We start from the raw sequence: 21,559 nt of genomic DNA, 5'->3' as shown, positions 1-21,559 counted from the left end.
TTTTGTATTGTCAATCTTTTCTGTGAAGTATTTTTATTTTCTGGAAGGAATCCATGAAGATGAGATTTGATTTCCTGGAATTGTAGTAGTAGTTTTAAAATAATTAAATATGTGCAAAATAAGAGATTGCACGAACCACATTTCTCAAGTTTTTTTCATGGGTTTTTCTTGTATCCCAAATTGATTTGTATTCCAAAGCTATACTTTGTCGCTGGGGCAGAAAGAAGCGGACTAACAGAACTGGAAAGTGTCCGGGATATGACAGGTTAAATCTCTTTAATCTGTCAGATTAAAACAAACCTTTAGCCTTTTGTTACATAAGAGCCTTTCGTTAAATATGTAGGTAGATTTTTGTAGGCCTCTCTAGTAATACAGATCTATGCCGCTGCCTCTGTGTTTGCTACGTTCTTTGTGTCATCTCACATGTGAACACTGTATTGGCATGGGTCACCACTTCTGGCCTGTCCACCACACCCTCTTTTCACTCAAGTCTACGTTTTAAGTACACTTCTTCCAAACTGCCTGTAAAAGCTAGCCTTTCCTTCAAGACCTGTCAACAAAGAAGTGTATGAGGAGGAGAAAAAACCCAAATGACGCCATCACGTTGTGTTGGGAAACGCACCAGCAAATATTTTGCTCTATCTCAATATTCATCTTCAAACTGGATATTGCAGTAAGATCTTTGGGAGTGGGACTGTCACTTTAGTCTATAAGCCCTTTTAGCTTCTAATGTTTCACAAAAAAACATATACCTACCAGGGAGGACTTATCTTGAGCTGTAGGACTTTGTTTTAACTATATTGCATCATATTTTTTCCGGAAGGATAAAGAAACTTTTTTGGTTAATTATTTTGTTTTTTAATCTTGCATTCTTCAAGCAAAGTCACATTTCAAAGCACAGAAGGCTAAAGGATTGTTAAGCTAAAGAAGCTTCATCTGAGTTCCATACAAACTAAATTATTATATTTCCAGATTTCCTCTTGGTTTGCTACAAGTCACAATGAGGAAAAAGTTGGGCTCCTTTGATGTGAAAAAAAGCAATATATCACTTCTCTGAAAGAACATTTCTCAGTCTCTCATGTGAAAAAGGATTAACACCTCCAACAAAGGTCCTGTAGATCACAGAACTAAGCAGCAATACTGAACAGTATTCCTGAGGAGTGGAAAAACTGTATTTAAGCAAGAGGTTGTTTGAACTGGCAAACAGAAGCTTTTTAATAGCTGAAGATCTAAGATAAAGGATTAAACCTTTCTGAAGTATCTGCACTTAAACAACTCTAAAGACAAGGAAGCAAGTTTAAATTCATGAAAGATGGTCTTTGTTTTCCTAAATGAACAATATTCTTTAGTGTCAAAACAAAATCCATTCACAGCATTGTCAACTACATAAACTTCATGACAATACCGCTTATCTACCAAAGTCTGACCTTGCTTAATTTTAAAAATTTTTGCTAGTTTGAGCACCTGCCTTCTGCTTGCCTAACTTCATAGTTGAGAACAACTTGTCTTTCTCCTTTTAATGGGCACTTGTACAGTACGTATAAGCAGAACATGTAAAGTAAGATGTTAGTTTTAAATAGCTACTTGTGTCATACTCCCCCATGCTACAAGTCAGACTTAGTACTTTATCTCTAATAAAACATCAGTGGGTTTATAGGAATTAAATGGTTGAAGTGGCATTAAAAAGTATTTGCTGTTATCAACTGCAGGAATGTGGGATGATTAGTAGTTATTAGGCATCAGGAAAAGTAGGAATTTCTTACCTTATTTTTATCTTCAGAAGTTGAATATGAGAAAATGAGATGTCAGAATACCATTAAAATTTCTCATACCATTTTTTCTATTTATTTTTAACAAAACTGGTGCTTAGCTTGCTGTCTTAAGAAGAAAATTACAGCATTTTTTTATCTCAAGCAGCAAACAGGTAACCTTCTGACCTTTTCAGTAAATCCTCAACTGAACCTCTGAAATTAGGGTGATTTAGCATTTTATGGCACAGAATAAAAATCTCTAATTCTGTTTCCAAATAGTGTATCCTGAACACACATTTTATTAAGCTCTTGACTCATTCAGCCATGTGTATTTTGTAAAGTTCCTATGGTTATTGTTTTACAATAGCTGCTTCCAGAAGCATTGTAAGGGTTTCAATTAATCAGCTCTTTGTGTGCTTCAGACTATGCAAATTTATCACATCAGACCATTCAGCAGCTCATGGGAAAGCAGTGTACAAACTGTATTGTCTTCTAGCACCTCCTCTCATTTAGAGTGATGTTTTTAATAAGAAAACTAATCAAGTTTACTTATGCATTATTTATCTGTTAATTTTAATTCTGTTCTCTTTACCTCTTATGTCAAATGGGATGTAGCAAGTGATATGATAGATCAGTGAATGATTCAATATTGAACAAAGCTTATGTGATGCAGCACTTTTTTCTCCTGGTCTTGTTTTATGCTTAGTTAGCCAACACAGTATGTAATTAGAGAGTTTTGAAGCAGATGTACATTTTTGTTTAACGTCACTAATTTTTGCAAATATCCTTGTCACTTGTTCACAGTATACGGCGCTGTGTTACAGCTACAACTCCTCTTAATTATGTGACGTAGTCTTATTTCTCAGGAGTATTTCCAAATTCTGACAAATCTGGTAAATCTAAAATAGATGCCTTTCAAGTTAGTTTTAGCTCTTTTACTTCCCGTATCATTAGAATAAGTAAACAAGCACATTTAGTAATGCGCTTCTTTTTATCTTCCTGATAGAAACTGGTATTACTGCTGCTTCTATTCACTTAGTCTCCTTTGCTCTCTAATGTCCCTCCTGCTGGTAGTAATTAGTTTTCTATATTAGGTTGTTTTGACTTATTTGATGATTTTTTTTTCATTTGGCATGTGTGTGTATAGAAGGCATCTTATCGGAGCTGGTGAAAAACTTTCCCATACTGTTGTGTTTTGTCCCTGCCCCCTCCCTGCCGCCCCCCTTCCCCCTCTCTGCTGAACTGCTGTTTTACAAGTCTGTGTATATCGTGTTTGTCAGCAAACTCTAAAAGCAACCACATAAAACATATCAATTTTGGAAACCTGAATTTCTCCTGATTAGAAAAAGAAACTCCCAAAAGACAAAAGTACAGGGGTGAGAGGATCTTTATGCTCTGTCAGGGCCTTGTGGAGGTACATGGGTGTTGAGATGCTGGCAGGATTGATGCAGATAGCGTGTGAGGATGGGGGCCATCGTGCATAGTCAGAGGGCTGTCATTTATTGGCTGGCATACAATAGCATCGAAAAACACTGTTACCCTTGCAGTAAACTGCCATGCTTATTAATCCACTTTTTTTTTTTTTTTTTGAGAGGTATATCTTAAAAGAATTTGTTAGCATTTTCACTAATTTTTCATCTAAGGTGACATTATGAAATTGATATACAAAGTTTTTTTTCTAGAGCTCAATTTGTTTTTCAATTGAAAAGAAATGAGATGTAGCAAGCTGCCAGATGCTTTCTTGCTCAAACATAAAACCCTCTTGTTAGGCCACACCTTAAAAAAAATACTGTTTTTTGTTTTGTCTGGAAAAATAATTGCAGCCTTTTCTGGTGGTTAATGTTTGATTCTGGTCCTCGATGAGAACTCCAGAATGTATAGATGAGAGCAGATTCAGGCCCATCGCAGTGTAGCATTTAGTCTGAAATTGTATTGCTAAATTTCAGATGTAGCATATAAAAATTGTGAGGGGAAGAGAAATGAATGAAATAAAATTATTTTGTATGTCCTGTGTGAATGCTTGGGAACAATTTTCATGTGATGTCTAAATCAGTGACAATTAGGAAATCTTAATAACCTGTAGTAAGAGCCACAGAGCAAAGTTACCTACTAGTTTGGCTGTGTCCTATTTATGAATATTGGGTGGGGAGTAGTTGAGCAGCTCGGTTGTGAAATGCAGTTTATACTTGGACAGGGCAACATTTGGAACTTGAGGCTGTCTTAAATCCAGCCTCTTCTTTTCTCCTGTACTGTTTTATTAACCAGTTGCAAGTGATAATTGCACTTATATGGATTAATTCACTTGATCACTTTTTTGCAGCTGCTCGGCAATGCAGAACTGCTAGGCTTGTCTTTTACTGCCCTGCTGCAAACCCTGGCTCAGCGATTGGGGCTGAAAGAGTAGAAAATGCAGGAGCTTACAGTGCAGACCTGCAAGCATTAGTCTCTGAAGAGTTTCTGAAGGCAAGAGACTGCAAAATTAAATCAAGTTTACGTTTTTAAATTAATTGCAGTTACTTGCTTTTAGAGGTAGCATTGTATATAGGAAAGATATCTTCCAGCTTTTTAAAAAGTTTTTTATGAGAAAGAATGAACTTTTGTAAAACAAAGGGCAGGAAGAAGCTTCTCTCTGTCCTGTTCTCTAAATACAGATGGGCATGCTATAGATCTGTTATAAACTCAGTGGCTTCTTAAAATACAGAAGCTTAGAATTGAGGTTTTATAGCTTTCTCTCTTTTTTTTTTTTCCCTTCTGTAAAATAGAAACTTTATAAATGGCCCAGTGAGCTTCACATTGCTGGATTCTGTCTAAATATTTTGTTTTTAACTTCTAAGCTCATTATGCTGTCTTTGTGTTAACTTGTATTAAAATCTGTCAGCTATGACTGGTCTCATAACCACAGTCAGCGGACCAGAATAAGTTAATTATTTACTTGTGTCACTAGTGCTCTTCATCTAATGAAATGCACAGCTGTGTTAGATCTGCAGTTGGGTGTGTAGGTCCCATTGTTATACAAGTCAGCGGAGGGTAGAAGCCGCTATGATGGAGAGCCCTCAGTTCTTTCTGCTGTTCTGCCTTTCTGTGTCGATTTCATGGATCTTTTATCATTCACTTTCACACAAAACAAACAACACAGTGGCTGTCTGCTATGGGAACCAGCTTGGCATATAAAAGGTTTTCAGAGCCTAAAGTAATTTTAAGTTAGCTAAGATTTAATTTTTGGCTTACAGGTGCCGTGAAGTCCAGATGCAACCTAAAGCTTTCTTAGAAGTAAATGCGAATAAGGCAAAATGTACATGCCATAATACATATATGATCAAGTATTTATGTATACAATTTTAGGATAAAAAAAGCTGTGCGCACAAGACAGTGGGTTGGTTGGTTTTTTTTTTTTCATTTTCAGCAAATGATTGCTGCTTGTTGGGGAGGGGTAGAAGGATGTTATTGATTTATCATAACAGAACAATGAAAATTAGTTTCAGTAGGTTTAAAAACTAAATATAACACCACCACCCCTTGCCCCAGATGCTCCAATCCTTTTTTTTTTTCTTTTTCTGCTCCCTTCCCCCATACTTGCCATTCTCATTCTGTTAGCTACTGTCCCATACACCTATCCCTGTCTTGCTTGGACAGTGGAAGAGGAGCTCCCTCCTGAGCAGACGCCAATATCCCCCTGTGAACTGGCTGGTTGGGGGATGCCTTTTTAGGGATGTAACCAGCACCCTCAGTCTTCCAGGAGCCCCCTCCGCTCCAGGACTGTTCCCAAAGCGTGCTCTGGCAGTTGCAGCAGGCTGATCTCAAACAGCTTGCAGACTTTTTCAGCTCTAAGAGCTTCTGGAAGAAATTGTCCAACTGAAACAGTAGCTTTGGTTCAAAGGAGTATGGGCTTAAGTAGCTGCATTTTAGCACCTGAATTTGAATGTTAGACCTCTTAGTCATTTATAGCTGCAGTATTTTGATCTGCAGAATTCACTGTAGAAACAGTTCTGAGGGTTGGAAGGAAAATTTTGGGATGTATGATAGACTATTTTAAATGAGTTTTCATATTTCTGTTTAATCTTTCCTAGTTTTAGAGTTGGGGGGGGGGTGTGTTGTTTGTTTTACACCCAATACTGATGGAGGCTAAAAAAGCTTCCAAAACTTTTTAAAGGTACAGTTTGTGTTCATGGACTGGCAAACTATAAGCAGTCTGGGGAGCCGATTGTACTTTGTAATTCGTCAAAAGCAGTCTTTGCATAGCAAATGAATGCTACCTGAAAAGATCTTTGTGTGGGTTGGTTTTTTTTTTAATTTTCCTCTACTCATCTCCTCTCAGTCCCTGTCAAAGTCCTGACTTGATTTGTTTTTATTCATAGTATTTAGCAAAGATACATATGATAAACAAATTTCAAATCAATAATAATTTTGTATGTCCAAAGAGGTACTGTAAGAGGCCTAATTTCTTCATTTTTTTGGAGGAAATTATAGCATCAGCTTTAAAAGCTAGGTCTCCCTTGAGATGTTTCAGTCTGACTGGTCAGAAGTTTCTGGTTGCCTCTGAAAACTGTATCTAAAGCTTTCTTCCCTAATTTGCTAACTCACAAATCACTGGGAGCATTATGTAAGGATATGCTAATTTTGCCAGTCCTGTCACAAGGGCTCTCTTCTAGCCTGCAGGTTGTGAGCAGTGGTCATGGTAATGAATCTGGGTAAAAAGTGATCCATGAGAAAGAGAGGAGGAGGAAAACACTAAAGAAAATCTGGTGATGAGCGTCAGCCCTGCTGGTGGTTTGCTGTTTGTGAATTGAAATGTTTTCTCTTCTGCAGGGGTGTGTGGACTGATTGTTCCTCAGGAAGACATGCCATTTTGCGATACAGGAATCTGCCCAGATATCATAATGAACCCTCATGGCTTCCCATCGCGTATGACGGTTAGTGGTTATGTTACGATTAAAGAGACAGTGTCCCCTGGTAGGGAAAGTGAAGTAGATTAGCCGGAAGAAACAAAAAAAAGTTTGAAACATGGTTTCACTGAGAATATTCTCCAGTCGTCATGCCATGTGCTTGCTCTCCTATAAGTATTCAGCCCTCTGTTTTGCATGTTTTGAAACATTCTACTGTAAAAGGAGTAGGGATGCGGGCTGTTTGTGCATCATTCTCATTTTGTTCTGTATCAAGCTAATAGGAAAGCAACTGCACCCTTTCTGTTTGAAAATTTCTTGCTCTCCCTCTTCCTTCCCTGTTGCCTGTGCCCACTAAGCCGGCTGGGGCAGACTGTGAGGTGAAGGTTGGAGAGGAGTTTCAATAATAGTTCAAGACCTATGTAACTTCTTACATAACACATGCCTCCCTGGAACTGATGCAACTCTTGCACCTGTGCTGCAGGGTAACACTAAATACCTCACAGCGTGGCCTTTATATGGGACCTCTACTGATTACTTTGTACAGCCTCTGATCTTTTTTTCTTTGTTAGCTTCTTTCCTTCTGTTCCCCCTGCTGCACTGTAGCATGTCAGTCTCTGAGGCTGTTTCCTAGAGCAGCAGGCCACACTGGATCCTGCTCATTTTCCAGACAACTGGAAAAAATGGAGCTGCCTGACTCTGGAACTTAAAGATGTTTCCAGACCCTGCGATGAGTCCAGTTTTCCCCCTTCACACAGGAGTACTCCCTGTTCTTGGGCTTCTTCCACTCCTCCCATTGTATGCAATAACCCAGGCTGCCATCTGGGACACTTTGCCTGGCTAACTTATCCTGTGACCAATCCAGCAATGTGCCTGTGCTAGTGAGCAGGCTGTTAACTCTGCTTTTCTCTGCACAGGTAGGAAAGTTAATTGAACTCCTGGCGGGAAAGGCTGGGGTCCTCGATGGCAGATTTCACTATGGAACAGCTTTTGGAGGCAGTAAAGTTAAGGATGTGTGTGAAGATCTTATTCGCCATGGTTATAACTACCTAGGGAAGGACTACGTAACATCTGGTATCACTGGGTAAGAATCTGCTGTATAGATTTAGGTGTTTCAGGAGAGTGGGAAAATCCCATTGAGACACATCTGAAAAATATTCTTATGTCTCAGAGCTCAGAAACTTTCTCTTATTTGCAAACTGCTCTATGAGATGGAGGGAAGGGGCTGAAGAAAGCTGCACTTCTTTTTTCTTTTTTTTTTTTCTTACAAGTATTTTGTGGTTCCACATTTTAAGAATTACTAGTATTTGCGTGGCTGTAATGTGAATGGCCCTTGTAGTACATATGAAAATTTCCCAACTTCTACTGCGTGACAAAAAAGGTAAAATCAAGGTTTTCTTTCTGAGAGATTGTAAGAAATTTCAAGTTTCTGTGGCAGTAAATCTTACATGTGCTTGGAATCAGATAAGCATTTTCATGTTGACTTTAATAGTACTGTAAAATACGGATTTGGAGGCAGGTGTCTGTTCCTTGGGAATATTTTGTGTGTGCTCTTTTTTCTTTTTTTTTTTTTTTTTTTTCTTCTTTCGATTACACAATGATTCAGTCTGGCATAATACTCTAATCTGCAAACTTCCTGCTGTGTTGATCAGACTGGCTTCTGAGACACAGAGTTCAAAGAACATAAGATAGTTTAGGAACAGGAAAAGGCCATATGGCTTCACATGCCTGCCCTCCAAAATGTATCTTAATCCTACCTTCCTGCTATTTTTATTATCCTCCCAGTCCCCTTCTTCTCAAGGAACAAGGTCTTTAGGTCTCTTTTGTAAGTTGTTTTCTTTTTTTAAATACTTTTTATTTTAATTTCTTTTCCTACCAACTTATTCCGTATGTTGTTTCTCTTTTTGTTTCAGACAGATGATTTTGTTTTTCTTACCCACTCCATATTCCATAAATTGTATATCAAGTATCCTGGTGTTTGAAACACTTTCTGTTGGTACATCATGGTAACTTTTAACAAATCTGACTAATCTTGTCTCCCAGGGAGAATAAAATCATCTAGTTCTAAAAATCCCCTGTCCCCAAACTTCAACTTTGTAGTACCCTATTTAGAGACTTTGCTTTAGGATACTGATACTCTTCCAAGCAAATTTCGCATGCTTAATCTATTTGTTATGAAATGTGAAGGCAAATTTCATAACAATGTGGAAGTTTGCAAATTCCAAATGTCTAGTTTTATTATTTTCTTCAATAGGCAGCTTTTGGAATGACACTGCATCATGTCAGTAATGACTCTGAATGGGAGGTGCAATACTGTTGTCTCCTGCTTGTTTTTACATTGCACATACACTTTTTTTTTTGTAAAGAAATCAGTGGCAGTGCTGAGTTTGTTTGTCTGTGTTAAATCTGGTTGTTCTTAGTGCTGAAGGTGGTAGCTGGGAAATGACTGAGTGCTTTCAACTGTTGCTTTCTGATCTTTAGGTGCATATGCTGTTCTTACAGTTGGGGGTGTTTTAAACACAGAAATCTTTAGCCGTTACTGCAGCTCGTAGAATGGAGTAACACCCTCCGTACGGCTTACAGATGTTCCCAAGCTGATGCTAGTGCCTAAACATGGTTCTCAAGAGCCCAGCTTGTCTGAGTCCCCAGTGCCAGCTAGGGCAACGATTTTTGTCCTATGGATACAGCTGCTGAGCAGCGCTGCAGGGGCAGCTGTGCTGGTGCACAGCCGCTCAGGGAGGGCTTTCAACCATCTGGGTATTGGGTTGTCCTTCAAAGTGGTGTGCAGGGAGAGTTAGTGGATGGGAAGATTGTCAAGCCCATAGTGTGCCAGTGCTAAGCTATCCTTGCAAATGCAAATTCCTTAAAGTGCTCGTATAAAAATGATGTTTTGAGCATTTATGCTGCATGTATTTGTTTATATATATGCTTACCTTTGTTTTGTGTGTGAATGATGTAAAGTGAAGGAATGTAAATAGAAATATCTTAAGTCACTCTTCAGGGTCTGACACATTTACAGTCTTTATTGGTTACTGATGACACTATTGAAACACTCCTGCACAGACAGAAGGAGGACTTAACATGTTACAGCTGAAACCGGTACCTGCAGCTACAGCAGCATGTCTGCACGGCGCATGGCCAGAGTTCAGGAGCTTGTTCCTTGCTAGGGTGGATACAGCAGTATGTGATGCTGGAAGTGTGCTGCTCTTGTGTCCAAAAGGGTTCCCTGTGGGGTTTTCAGACTGATTGCCCTGAAAGCCTAAACACATTTTTCTAAGGCTCATGATTCCCAAATTGTTTCAGATCCCTCCTGTACACGACACTCTTGTGTCTCTTAAGGCAAATATGTGCTAACTGTGAATATTGGTTTTGTTTTGTTTTGTTTTGTTTTGTTTTTTATTCCTTCAGGGAACCTTTGGAAGCATATATCTATTTTGGCCCTGTGTATTACCAGAAACTAAAGCACATGGTGTTGGATAAAATGCATGCAAGAGCTCGAGGACCCAGAGCAGTGCTCACCAGGTATTGTTACAGGCTAAGCACAAAATTCTTGTGTACATTCAGAAGTGTGCCCAGCTGACTGACGGATATAAAATGACGTTTGTTTACCTTTTGATACTTGACACAAAATGCTATTACCTGTTAATACACTTGTTACAGACTAAAAGCTCTCACAGTAGACCGTGGCAGGACGTTGTTCTGAATGTCCAGGTGTGCTCTATGTGGTCCAAAACTGAGTTTGCTTCTCAGATTTCTGTTAGCAGTTGGTAAAAATACCATCTGCTGATTCACAATGCACACTGTGGCCCTTTCCTGTCAGATTGCTCATATCGTAGGTATCTTAGGAGGATTTTTCTTTTCTTTAATATTTGTACTTTTACAAAATCAGGTATGAGTAGAAGGAAGAAATTTCTTTTAATATTTCAGCATCCTTTGGTATTCAGCAGGCTAATATTGATGCGGCCCATGTTTTCCCCTGTCAAGGCAAACTAAATGCATTGGCCTTAGTATAGTGCAAACAAGCATTAGAATAATGTGTGTCCCTGATCTACTGCACTTTGCCTTGCAGACTCTTCCATTCAACTCTAAAACTGAATTTAGGGTTGTATGTCCTGGTCCACAGTTATCATTTGATACCATGCAGGAGAACAGCACTTTCTCGCTAATAAATTGCAAAAGTTACAGAGATGCCACCAGTAAATCTCCGTTTCTATTTGCCCAGTTAAAGATATGTCCTCAGTTCCTTTGGAGTCATGATCATTGCACTAAGCCTGAACTTGGCTTGCTCTCCAACAAAAGGGTTGAATACCATGTTGATGTCTTCTGGTGTCAAATTTAGAAGTCAAGCAGATGTACTGTGAGTAATAGGTAATATAAACCCCTGGAGGTGGGCTTATATTATCTGGACCTTTAGGGAATTTGAAACATCCTGCTTTCACTGATGTTACCTTTTCTCCTTAAAGCCAAGCTTTATGGCTGCTTGCACTCATGTTCTAAATTGCTGATATTCCTGGGTCTCAAGAAACAGTTTAGTGGCACAGGCTTTGCTTTGAGGAGGCTTCTAGTGGATCCTTCAGTTCACCTCTCTCCATCACAGTAGGATTATTTGCTAAATCTTGCCAGGAAGTTAGTTGCCAACTAGTCTTGAATATTCTAGCAAAGATTATTCCAAATGTCCTTTGCCAGTCTTTCTGGACTATCAGGTATGCCATTTATACCTCACCTGCTGCATGACGGTACTCTTCTTTTTGACCAGTCCCTTTTGTAGTGTTTTTGAGATGTAAGCACAAAGTCATGTCTATCCTGCCCTTACTCTTCCCTATAACAAGCATGATTCATATTATTTAATTCTTAATTTATTTTTATGCCTCCTGTCATGTGCTGATCCACTTCTCTTGCCTTGCCTGACTGCACAACAAGTTAGCAAGTCTGTCCTCTTAATACGTGCAGCTTCTACCTGTTGATGTGCTATTAGAGAATGGAGGGGCAGGTCTCTGCTGTACCTGATACAGAAGTATCTTTCTCTTTTGCTTTTCATTGCATATTTCCTGTGCCTTTTGGCTTTCCAACCTCATGCTGTCTCTAGGACAAATTGAAGTTGTCTCACACTTTCCATGGAAGTAAATACCAGTGGTTGAACTGGGAGAGAAATCATAAAAAGTTTTTGTAATTCTTGGCTGAACTTTTCCACCAACCACATTAAGAAGAGCAAGTGTAGCACAACCATTATTACCTACCACAGCTGCTTGCCTATATGAATATAAGTGATATTCCCAAATAAGGGCTGTCTGCCCCATTTTCTCATCTTCAGTGTGTTAGTCATAGTACTGGTGCTTCACACGATTAACGAAAACTTGCTACCTTAGCTAACAGTGCACGCAGTTGGTTTACTGGAGCTCCTAGCTTACCCAGATCCCTTGATCTGCTTTTGTATTGTCTCCCCAGCTTCTTAGCTGTTTACAGATATTGAATTTAAATGAAACCTAAATCCCAAGTCAAGGTAATGTTTACATGTAAAGATGAAGGTGGTGTGATTTCCCCCACCCCTTACTTTCTTTGAATTCTTTGTTCCAGTCAGCAGCATCATACTATGTAGCTAGCACTCTTTATTTGACTTTCAGGAAAGCTAGTGGATGTTCAATTTATGCTGCTTCTTGACTAGTCTTTTAGCAATTTTCTTTTTTTCTCCTCAACTAATTAAACTTTTGTTATTGCCATCGCCTCTGCTGAGAGAGTCTGCCTTGCCAGCTTTCATACTCACTATTGTTTTATCATCCATTGCACTTCCTGGAGAGTAGATTGCCTCTAACATTGTTTTTTTGCTTTTAAAGTAATCCTGTAACAGCTTCCAACATGGAATTTGGCTGTCGTTGTCTTGAAATACATTTTATTATATACCAAATGTACCTTAACTGACAGAGCAAAGCTATATTTCCATCTGGAATAAGGCAGAAGACTTGAGTTTCTTGAGCGTCACTGATTCTAGATATTGTTCTGATTAAAACAAGACTTTGTAGAATTGCAAAGCAGCACTCTTTGTCAGCACAGTCAAAAACCTCCAGGATGTTGCCCTCTGAATTGGTATTTGTTAAATGAAATGCAATACTTAATTTATTTTGCCACGAGTAGTTGACAATTAATTTAAAACATAGTTCTGTATATGGTGTTGCCTAGATACCCAGTCCTGCTAAATCTTTTTAATAGATAAACTGCTTTTAGTTTTCCTTACAAGAGATCAATATAAGCTTTCTGCATGCATAGTTGTTTTGATGGACATTGTCAGAGCTGCCATCTGCGTGTCTTTTGAACTTATCAGATGTGCCAGTTCCTATTATACTGCAAGGGAGCAATGTGATGACACTGGTCAGGGCTCCTCTCTGTGCTCTGGTGCTGTGGGAGCATGGTACACCCTCCTCCTTCAGGCAGTGTTTTTCTAGGTAATACTCCACTTCTTGGAGATCAGTGCTTCAGCCAACGACTCCATTTTGAGTTAGCCACTGGTTTTCTGTAACAGGCACAAGGGAGATCTGCTGAGACCTACAAGGCCTGCTCTTATTCATGGTGGTAGACTTACTTCTTCCCACTGGCCAATGAAACAAGGAATGGGGACATAAAGCTGAACCCACTGTTCTTCCAGAAAATGCAAAATTAGTGCCAATAAATTCTTAATGTGCTTAAAAACACTGAAGTTCATTTGTTTTATGCTTTTTTCTAAATGCAGCAGTTAAATAGTATGAAGACCACTTGGCCTTATTTTTTTATTTAAAGAATCACTGTGTTTTATTTAGCATTTAAGAATTTTAAGAGTTTTTTTTAAAATATGAAAAATAGATCTTTTTAATGATATTCCCAATCTTATTTTCAAGAGTCTGCTTTGTTTTCACAATGTTATATTTAGAATAAAGAATGAAAGTAGTTGCCCAGGGCAACAGCTGCAGTGTACATGTGTATAGTAGGAAAGGGGAAGCACAAATGCTTTATAAATACTGTTTAAACGTTTTAAACAACCTTTGGTGTGAGGAATTTTCAAGCTGATGTGAGCCGGAAGAAAAATCTGATAGGGAGCATTAAGATAGACTCTCTTCAAAGTCCCAATCTCAATATTGAAATTTTTAGTACTTCAGAAAACTACTTTTTAGGGAGGGAGGATTTTGTTTGTTTTGTTTTGTTTTAATGAGGTCATTTTGACAGTGGGAGTGAAACACTTAAGAGCTTAAGACTCAGGTTGGGGGTTTTTGTTTTGGGGGACTTTTTGTGGGTTTTTTAATGGGATTTCAACTGCCTTAGAAATCTTCATCGTGTATCTGTTGGAAGACCATGGCATATCAACTCTTAGAGCTGGAGTTGAGACCGCATCATTTTTAAAGAGGTTTTATCCTCCCTTAATTTGATTGAGACTTTACTGGGGCTGACGTTTATAAAGCTATTTTGTTATTTTATCCTGTGGAACAGCACCTGGTGAAACTTTTGGAAGTAGGCTTGTGCATTAACTAATATTATAGAAGTCAGTTGGTAAAAGCAACTCAGGCACTTCTAGCACCACAGCAAATGCCTGTATCTTTGGAGGCCCCAACTGCTTTTAAAATCTGCCTCTTGGGACTTCAGAAGAGGAACTGCATTCACCACAGGGTTAGTCCTTTAAAACAGTGTCTGAACAGTGATGGTGCCATCATCTGGGGAGGGGGCCCTAGGGAGTTTAATCAGGATGTAAACAACTTCTATCCATTCTCCCAACAGTGGGAAAAAATAGAATGTTATATGAATGAAAAGGACGATTTGAATTACAAGCAGATTAGTTTTAAGGTTCCAGTATGGTCAGAGTAAGGGAAACCACTTCCCCCTCCCCCCCCCCCCAAAAAAAAAAAAAAAAAAAAAAAAACCGAAAAAAACCCAAACAAAACCAAACAAATACAACTTGCATCTGTAGAAGATAATTTGGTCTGGTATTTAGGTATATTTTTTTGCACTTGTTACAAAAGGTTATTAGATATTGAAGGCTTTTATAAATCCTTTTCTCTGAGTTGCAGTAAGTTGGCAAAAACCTATTTTTAATATATTTAGTATGCTTAACACATTTGGTTGTTTGAAATAATATAAACAAAATATACTGAAAAAGTTGTGGGTCAGATCTGTCATTGGATATTCTAGGTGGATTACACTGCTGCAGGTATCAGAAACAGCACCAAAACATGGGGTTTCACTGAGCAGTGAAGCCTCTTATGATTGCCAGTAATATTTTTTTAATTCCTTCTCCTTGCTGTCATGTTTCAGGGAATTATACTAAGATGGAAACATTTAATAAAATGCATGCAATGTGTTAGTGCTTCAGGAATTTAAGATTGGTTTTGCTTCATAGTTCACTCTAATATTTGCAACCTAAGTACTACAGCATTGTGCTAGTACATGAGAGTAGAACTGATACTATATGAAATTGCAGAATGACAAATGAGATTAAAAGTTCTGTGTCCAACAAAAAAAAATTGGCTTAAACAGTCATAATGTTAAGTAATATATTGTGCCTTGCCTTGTTACCTCAAAATCCTTAGCGTATACTTACATTGCTTTGTTAAAACTTTCCTCTAGCACCATGAGGACAGGAAGTCTTTCCAGACAAAACATGAGAGTTTGATTTGAGTTGAGGAACTAGAAAACCAGGAACCTATACAATATGAAAATTAGTATATTAACTGTCTGACATGAAAAAAATAAACTAGATAAATGTTACTTTAAAAAAAAAAAAAAGGAGGGTTTCAATAATGAGTTAGTAATATACATACTACTTGTTTGCTGCTTTGTTTTGGTATTCTCTCCCAGATCAAAAATGTTTTTATTTTAAGAATTTAGTCTTAGCTGTAGTTCAGCTGAAACATTAGCTTGATGATTCATTCATTAGCTGCTGAATATTGTTTCATTTAGTTAGCTACAAACTATAATGAATGTCTCATCAAAAAAGAATACCAAATCTGTGTCCAGATTGTCTTGGATAGTCTTTGGTCTCGTTTTGTTTTCACTTATGCAGTTATATTCTGTGAGGTAAAGAGTTGTGGCCTGATGCTGCAGTTGCCAGACTCAGAACTACATCATATTGCTAGTGCAAGAGCAAAGATGCATTGCTTCAACTTGAATAACACATTTGCAAGATCAGCATCTCTGGTTTGTAGAACACTGTTGTCCATTGATCCTGTACTGTTCCTACAGTTTGAAGACAGGCATTCCTAGAGCTGTAGAATGTATGTTCTTGGAATACTTACTACATTTTTTCAAATATTTATTTCAAAGGCAACCCACTGAAGGTCGATCCCGTGATGGTGGTTTACGTCTTGGAGAGATGGAACGGGATTGTTTGATAGGTTATGGAGCCAGCATGCTTTTATTGGAGAGGCTGATGATTTCAAGTGATGCCTTTGAAGTGGATGTTTGTGGACAGTGTGGCTTGCTGGGGTACTCTGGCTGGTAAGTTGTCTAACTGTAATGCTTTTCGTAAATCATGGTGTCCCCTCCTCACTTTGTGCATGTGACATGTTTAGTATTCTCAAAAAAACCCTTGACCTCAGGTGCATAAAGCAAAGTGGTACAGGGTAAACATGCCTCTATGTGACAGAACCTTGCCCTTGGTTATAGTGCTTCTCAGTTTTAAAGTGCTCATGGACACCAATTAACAGTCCTGTGCATCTTAATCAAAACCAGTGTCAACATTGAAAATTGGTATTTGGAAAATTGATGACAAGGGATGGTTCTTTGTTATGGTCTGATTGAAGTTAGAACTAAAGTGAGTGTGTAGTCAGTCAATGGGCCAGGGGTCTCTCCTGTTGTGGGAGCACAGATATTGTCTTCCACAGCCAGCTGTGCTTGTGGGAAAGGTTACCTTCGCCCTGTCTGCTGCCTTCCTTCACCCCCTTGCAGGGGATTACCAAATGCCCAATCCTGTATATCATCTATTTTTTGAAAAGGGGAAAATAGCTGTGTCAATGTACTTGACTTTTGACATCAGAAATGAGATTACTAGCTAGGCTAGTCACAGATCTTCCTGGTACAATCACATGTTGAACCTCACAAGGCTGAAGAGAGAGTGGGCACAGAAGAATGGGAGAAGAAAGCAACACCTCCTGCTTTCTTTTCTCTACTTATGGAGTTCATAATCACATGCATACTGCTTTCTTTGACTGTGCCCCTCCCAAATGCCTTTTGCTTTGTAGTCTTGTAAAACGAGATCGTCTTCGAAGCATCAGACAAATGCACCGGTCCCATGTTGGAGCCTGAGAGACAAGCAGCAGTCTGGTTGGAAATTCAGCTGGTTTCTGCCCAGCTGCCTTGTCCCTGAGAAATTTATCTCTAGACTAGCTAATGGTCTTGCTGTCTTACTCTGAGTCCTAAGCCAGTACTGAGTTTATCTCCTGCAAACAAACTGGTTTTCCATGTAAGGGAAGCATAAAACTGGATGTCAAAACTATGTGGAGCTCACCACGTGTAACACTATGGGCTTTGCTCTAACCATCTTTTCTCTACAGTAATTTTGAGATGCTACATTTAAAGTTGCCCTGTAGCATGCTGGAAATACACCACTATTATTCGAAGATAGGGAAACTTCTTTTTATGTTCTTTAAAGGTGAGGGAAATGTTTTGCTTTAGCTTGGTTTTGGTTTTGCTGAGCAGAAAAACAGACTTGTGAGACCAATAGGAATTCATGAGATACAATGTTTCACAAGCTTTGTGAAAACAGGTGACCTTAAATCCCATGACTAAGGGAGGAAAAAGTAAACGGTTCGAGTTCAAGTTATAAGTTACTCTAAAATTTATGTTGGAGGAAGATGGGGAGTTGGAAGGAGGAGGAGAAAGATTCATTTCTAAATACCTCAAAAGAACATTGTTGGAAACTTGCTACATCTTGGATATCAATATCAATCTATTGGGAGAGGCAGGAAATTGGACTTTATTCACTTCAATGCTTCAAGAGTGATTTTTCCGTGATATAATGAAATAGGAAAGACAGGTGCGTTCTCAGTTTGTAGATGTGTAAAAGTGGCAGCTACCATTTCTGTTCTTGGTCAGACCTTTCTTCTGAAGCGTGTGGCTTCTGGCCAGAAACCAAGCACCACGTTTTGTCTGCTAATAGCAGCAGCAGTTCTGCTCCTTGTGGAGCAGAAGTTCAGACAGAGGTAGGTAAACACATGTGAAAACGAGAGGAGAGACAAGGCCTACTCTGTGCATCCTATTGTGGTTGGTGATTTTTAGTTCGGCAGCATCCTACTGGCTTTTGTGCAGTAAGTATTTTTGAGAGTCCTGTTTTTCTTGTGTGTGTACACTGTATGTAACAAGTGAGACCTTTTTCTGATCCAGGTCTCTTAAAACTACTGCAATGCAAATAACAGTTGAAGGAAGTTGTCTGAAAGGAAGGGCATGCCATAAGTCAAACAACCATCCACTTTTAATATGTAAACCACTGCCTTAAAAAACCTCACGTGCAGATGTAGTTCAATTATTTTTTTTTATAAGACCTTGGCTTTCAGAGCAGTCCTTGAAGATTTTCAGAGACCACAGGAAGTGAGGGGGCCTTGAAGAAAATTAGGAATTTGAACTTTAGAAATAGAATTACATTTTATTTTTAAGGTGGTGTTAATATATTTCATATTTTGAAGTTTGTAACAAAGTTTAGTAACTCTTTTTAAATAACTCTGAAAGAAACCACTCTCTCAGACAGAGCCAGACATTCTTGCAATCTGATTCTGTGAAAAGCTGTCTGATGTGTGAGAGTAATCAATAAGAGGTAGTTTCTGCTAAATCATATGCTGTGTCTGCCAGTAGCTGAAGCAAGTGGCCCTATAATGAGCATCACAGTAGAGACCAAGTCATTAAGAGAAACTTCCAAACGGGCCTTTTCAGTGATTCAGGCATTAATAAGACATTGCTGCAAGAAACCTTGCAGAAACATGTTGTTTGGTGGCTAGCATTAAGGGCACTTGTCTTAAGGAAGATGAGCCCTCCCTCCCAGATGAGGACTAGCCACTGGGTATGTTGTTCTGCAAGATGGTAACAGCAGATGAGTGTTGGGGCCTCAGCTGGTGCTTTTGCAGGGGAAGTGGACTGTTGTGGCAGTGACAGAATTTGTCTCTGTAAAAAATACAGTAGAAACTACTGTGACGTACCAGTTTTATGCAAATTTTCCAACTTTGCTGATGTACAGGTGCTCAGGGGCAGGACTCCACTGAATGCAATGAGCAGAATTTGGTCCTTTTTTGATGATAAGATGAGAAGTTATTCCGATCTATAGAGTCTGAGCATTTTAAAATATCCATGAAGAAAAATTTTGTTTCTGATCCAGATTCAGCCTTGGCACAGTTGCCTTTTCCTGTCCAGTTTAGTATCAATTCTAGTACCAAATGGTACTCTTTCAAGTACTTCAGTTTCTGTGATCTCTGTTTGACAGAGCTTTGTGCTTTGTGCTTACTGCACCTTAATCTTTCTGGGTGATCCCCATCCAAGTACAAAGCAGGCCCAGAATGGTATAGCTTTGAGCCTGGGTGTAGTGAGTAGTCTCTGCTCCTCAGTTGCCAGTAGCTATAGTCAGATGCCAGACATCTGCTCATAGCAGAAAAGTTGTGCCTCACCAGCCTTCCAGGGCTTGCAGGGCTTCTTCCGTTGAGAGCAATTGCTTGCTATGTTATCATCGGAAAATGGCTTCTGTTTAGGTCACTTCCTCCCACCATAAAAATGGACCTATCCTTATAAATTTGGACTAGGGGAGGAGTTCTAAACCTGCAATTGACGTCTACTCTGTTTTAAAGGCATGCTAGCTGTGGCATTTCCCCTATGTAACAGTGTCTACAGGAGAAGCCTGTTCCAGGGAAACACCTAGTTCAGCCTATTACCTTCTTACTGCCTATAGTCAGATTTAGATAAAGCCAAAGCAATTACTGGGAATAAGTGAAGCTTCATTCCTCATGAGCTGCAGAAATGTAATTAAGGCTTCTGTACCATTGGTTGAAAGCTTTCCTGCTTTAAAAAAAAAAAAAAAAAAAAACAAACAAACAAAAAAAACCAAATATGGAGCTTGTGGAGGCCAAGGCAACCACAGTTTTCTTGGAAAATAACCAGCTCTTCGACATGTTCTTTAAGTATGTCTGTAAAAGAGAAGTAGCAGAGTCTGAAAAAGTAACTGGAAGACTAATGCCACCTCTCATAACCAAGAACCATATTAACACTCACTAACTTTATTGGACCTGTCCCCATTGACTTCCACGTGCTCTAGGTCAAGTTCACTGGTAACAGAAACAAGTGACTAAGCATTGGGCTTTATTGTAGGTGTTGACTCTCAGCCTCATTCTGTACCACAGAAGGATGTAGGAATTTTGCTAATTCTTCCTTAATTGGATCTTCAGACTGTTATGACTTTATGCCAGAAATATAAATTTGAAACACAGAAGCAAAAAAAGAGCTTTGTTAGACCATTAGGAAGTGCTGAGTTACTCTGTGTTCCCAAAGGCCTGGCTTTCTCAACTCTCCAAAATCAGAAGATGGAATATACAGGAGAATAGGAAATAGGGAGGTTGGAAACTGATATTTATAGGAAAGATTTTTAATTTCCTTCGTGTGTACACAGAGTATGAAATGAAATAACTTAAACAGTTGCTACCACCACTGAATTTGAGTCCCGATACTGGAAAGATGGCTGAGTGACCAGCCTATATATTCCTTATATGGTCAAGGTTATATCTAAATGACAAAAAATCCCTTTCCCCCAGGATTTTACGATCATTATTTGAGTAAGGATCACAAAGAATATGTGTTAAAGCAGTTTTACTGGTTTCCTGTCTTGACTAAAGCTTTGGCTGTTCGCACAGAGAGATGTAAGATGAGAGATGCCTCTTTTCTGGAATATGAACTGATTTGAGACATTAAAGGGTGAAATTGCGTATAAGGAAAAAACCTAAGTGTCAACCTTCTTTCTTCCTCCCTCTTTTTTGTGACATATGTATAAGACAGAAACTGGACCATTAACCATGTTTTCAGAAATACTTAGCTTTGTTCACCTCCTTTCTCTCATTACACAATGCTGAATTTGTGTTGGCAGTTATGTGAGTGGTGAAGAAGTAGAAGTCAGTCCTGATAGCTACTGAGCGTTGTGATTTTCCTCCAAGAAAAGTGCGGGTTTAACATTTAGCTCCTATTGACTTCAGCCAGATTATTTAAGGGCTTAAAGTTATGACTTAAGTGCTAAAATGTGTCTCAAGTACTTGGCTCTTTCTAGGACTGAGCCCAGTGTTTAAATGCAGGTGGGCAAGGAAACCAGTGGATATGGCAACTGTTTTTTTTCTGCAGAGCTTCATTCATGCACCAACTCTGACTTTCTTTTTGTTTGTTTCCCTAGGTGCCACTACTGCAAATCATCATGTCATGTGTCTTCTCTGCGCATACCTTATGCCTGTAAACTCTTATTCCAAGAACTGCAGTCAATGAACATCATACCTAGGCTAAAACTAGCTAAGTACAATGAATGAACAAGATGAAAAAGATGGAAAAAAGTACTTTGCAGAAATTGAAATTCAGCATATATAACTGGAAGATTTTTTTGGTGAACAGGAATAACGCTAAAACCTGAGTGGGTAGAAGGGAGGTGCAAGACAGTGTAAGAAATCTTCCTTACATATCCTACCTGTTTTTAAGTTGACGGGGGAGACTGTCCGTAGAATACCCTAGGAGCAGTTCCGAAAGCCTCAGTTAGTCTCAGTGAACAGGACATGTGGGAATTGTGGAATAAGGTCATGATCCAGCAAAGTACTTGCATCACTTCAAACAACCCCGTGCTTGGTTTTGAAAAGTGCTTTGCTGGACTAGGGCTTGAGCAGAGCTAAATGCACATCTTATTCATAGAGGTTAAAAACGTTTTCCAGACCAGTGTAATATGAAAGACTAATAAATGTTTTAAATAAT

General features: G+C 38.9%; 1 protein-coding gene across 1 annotated transcript in view; it reads left to right on the top strand.

Annotated features, from left to right (window-relative positions):
• The window catches only part of POLR3B (RNA polymerase III subunit B), an 82,942-nt gene extending 61,383 nt beyond the window's left edge, over window positions 1-21,559 (top strand). The window contains exons 24-28 of the mRNA XM_075501946.1: window positions 6,558-6,661; window positions 7,549-7,715; window positions 10,040-10,153; window positions 15,911-16,084; window positions 20,997-21,559. Of these exons, the coding sequence (XP_075358061.1) occupies window positions 6,558-6,661; window positions 7,549-7,715; window positions 10,040-10,153; window positions 15,911-16,084; window positions 20,997-21,126 (689 nt within the window). The 3' untranslated portion in view covers window positions 21,127-21,559. The remainder of the gene's footprint in view (window positions 1-6,557; window positions 6,662-7,548; window positions 7,716-10,039; window positions 10,154-15,910; window positions 16,085-20,996) is intronic.

Source organism: Mycteria americana, chromosome 1, assembly GCF_035582795.1.
Source record: "Mycteria americana isolate JAX WOST 10 ecotype Jacksonville Zoo and Gardens chromosome 1, USCA_MyAme_1.0, whole genome shotgun sequence".
NCBI lineage: Eukaryota > Metazoa > Chordata > Aves > Ciconiiformes > Ciconiidae > Mycteria > Mycteria americana.
This window is presented reverse-complemented; position numbering and strand designations above follow the sequence as displayed.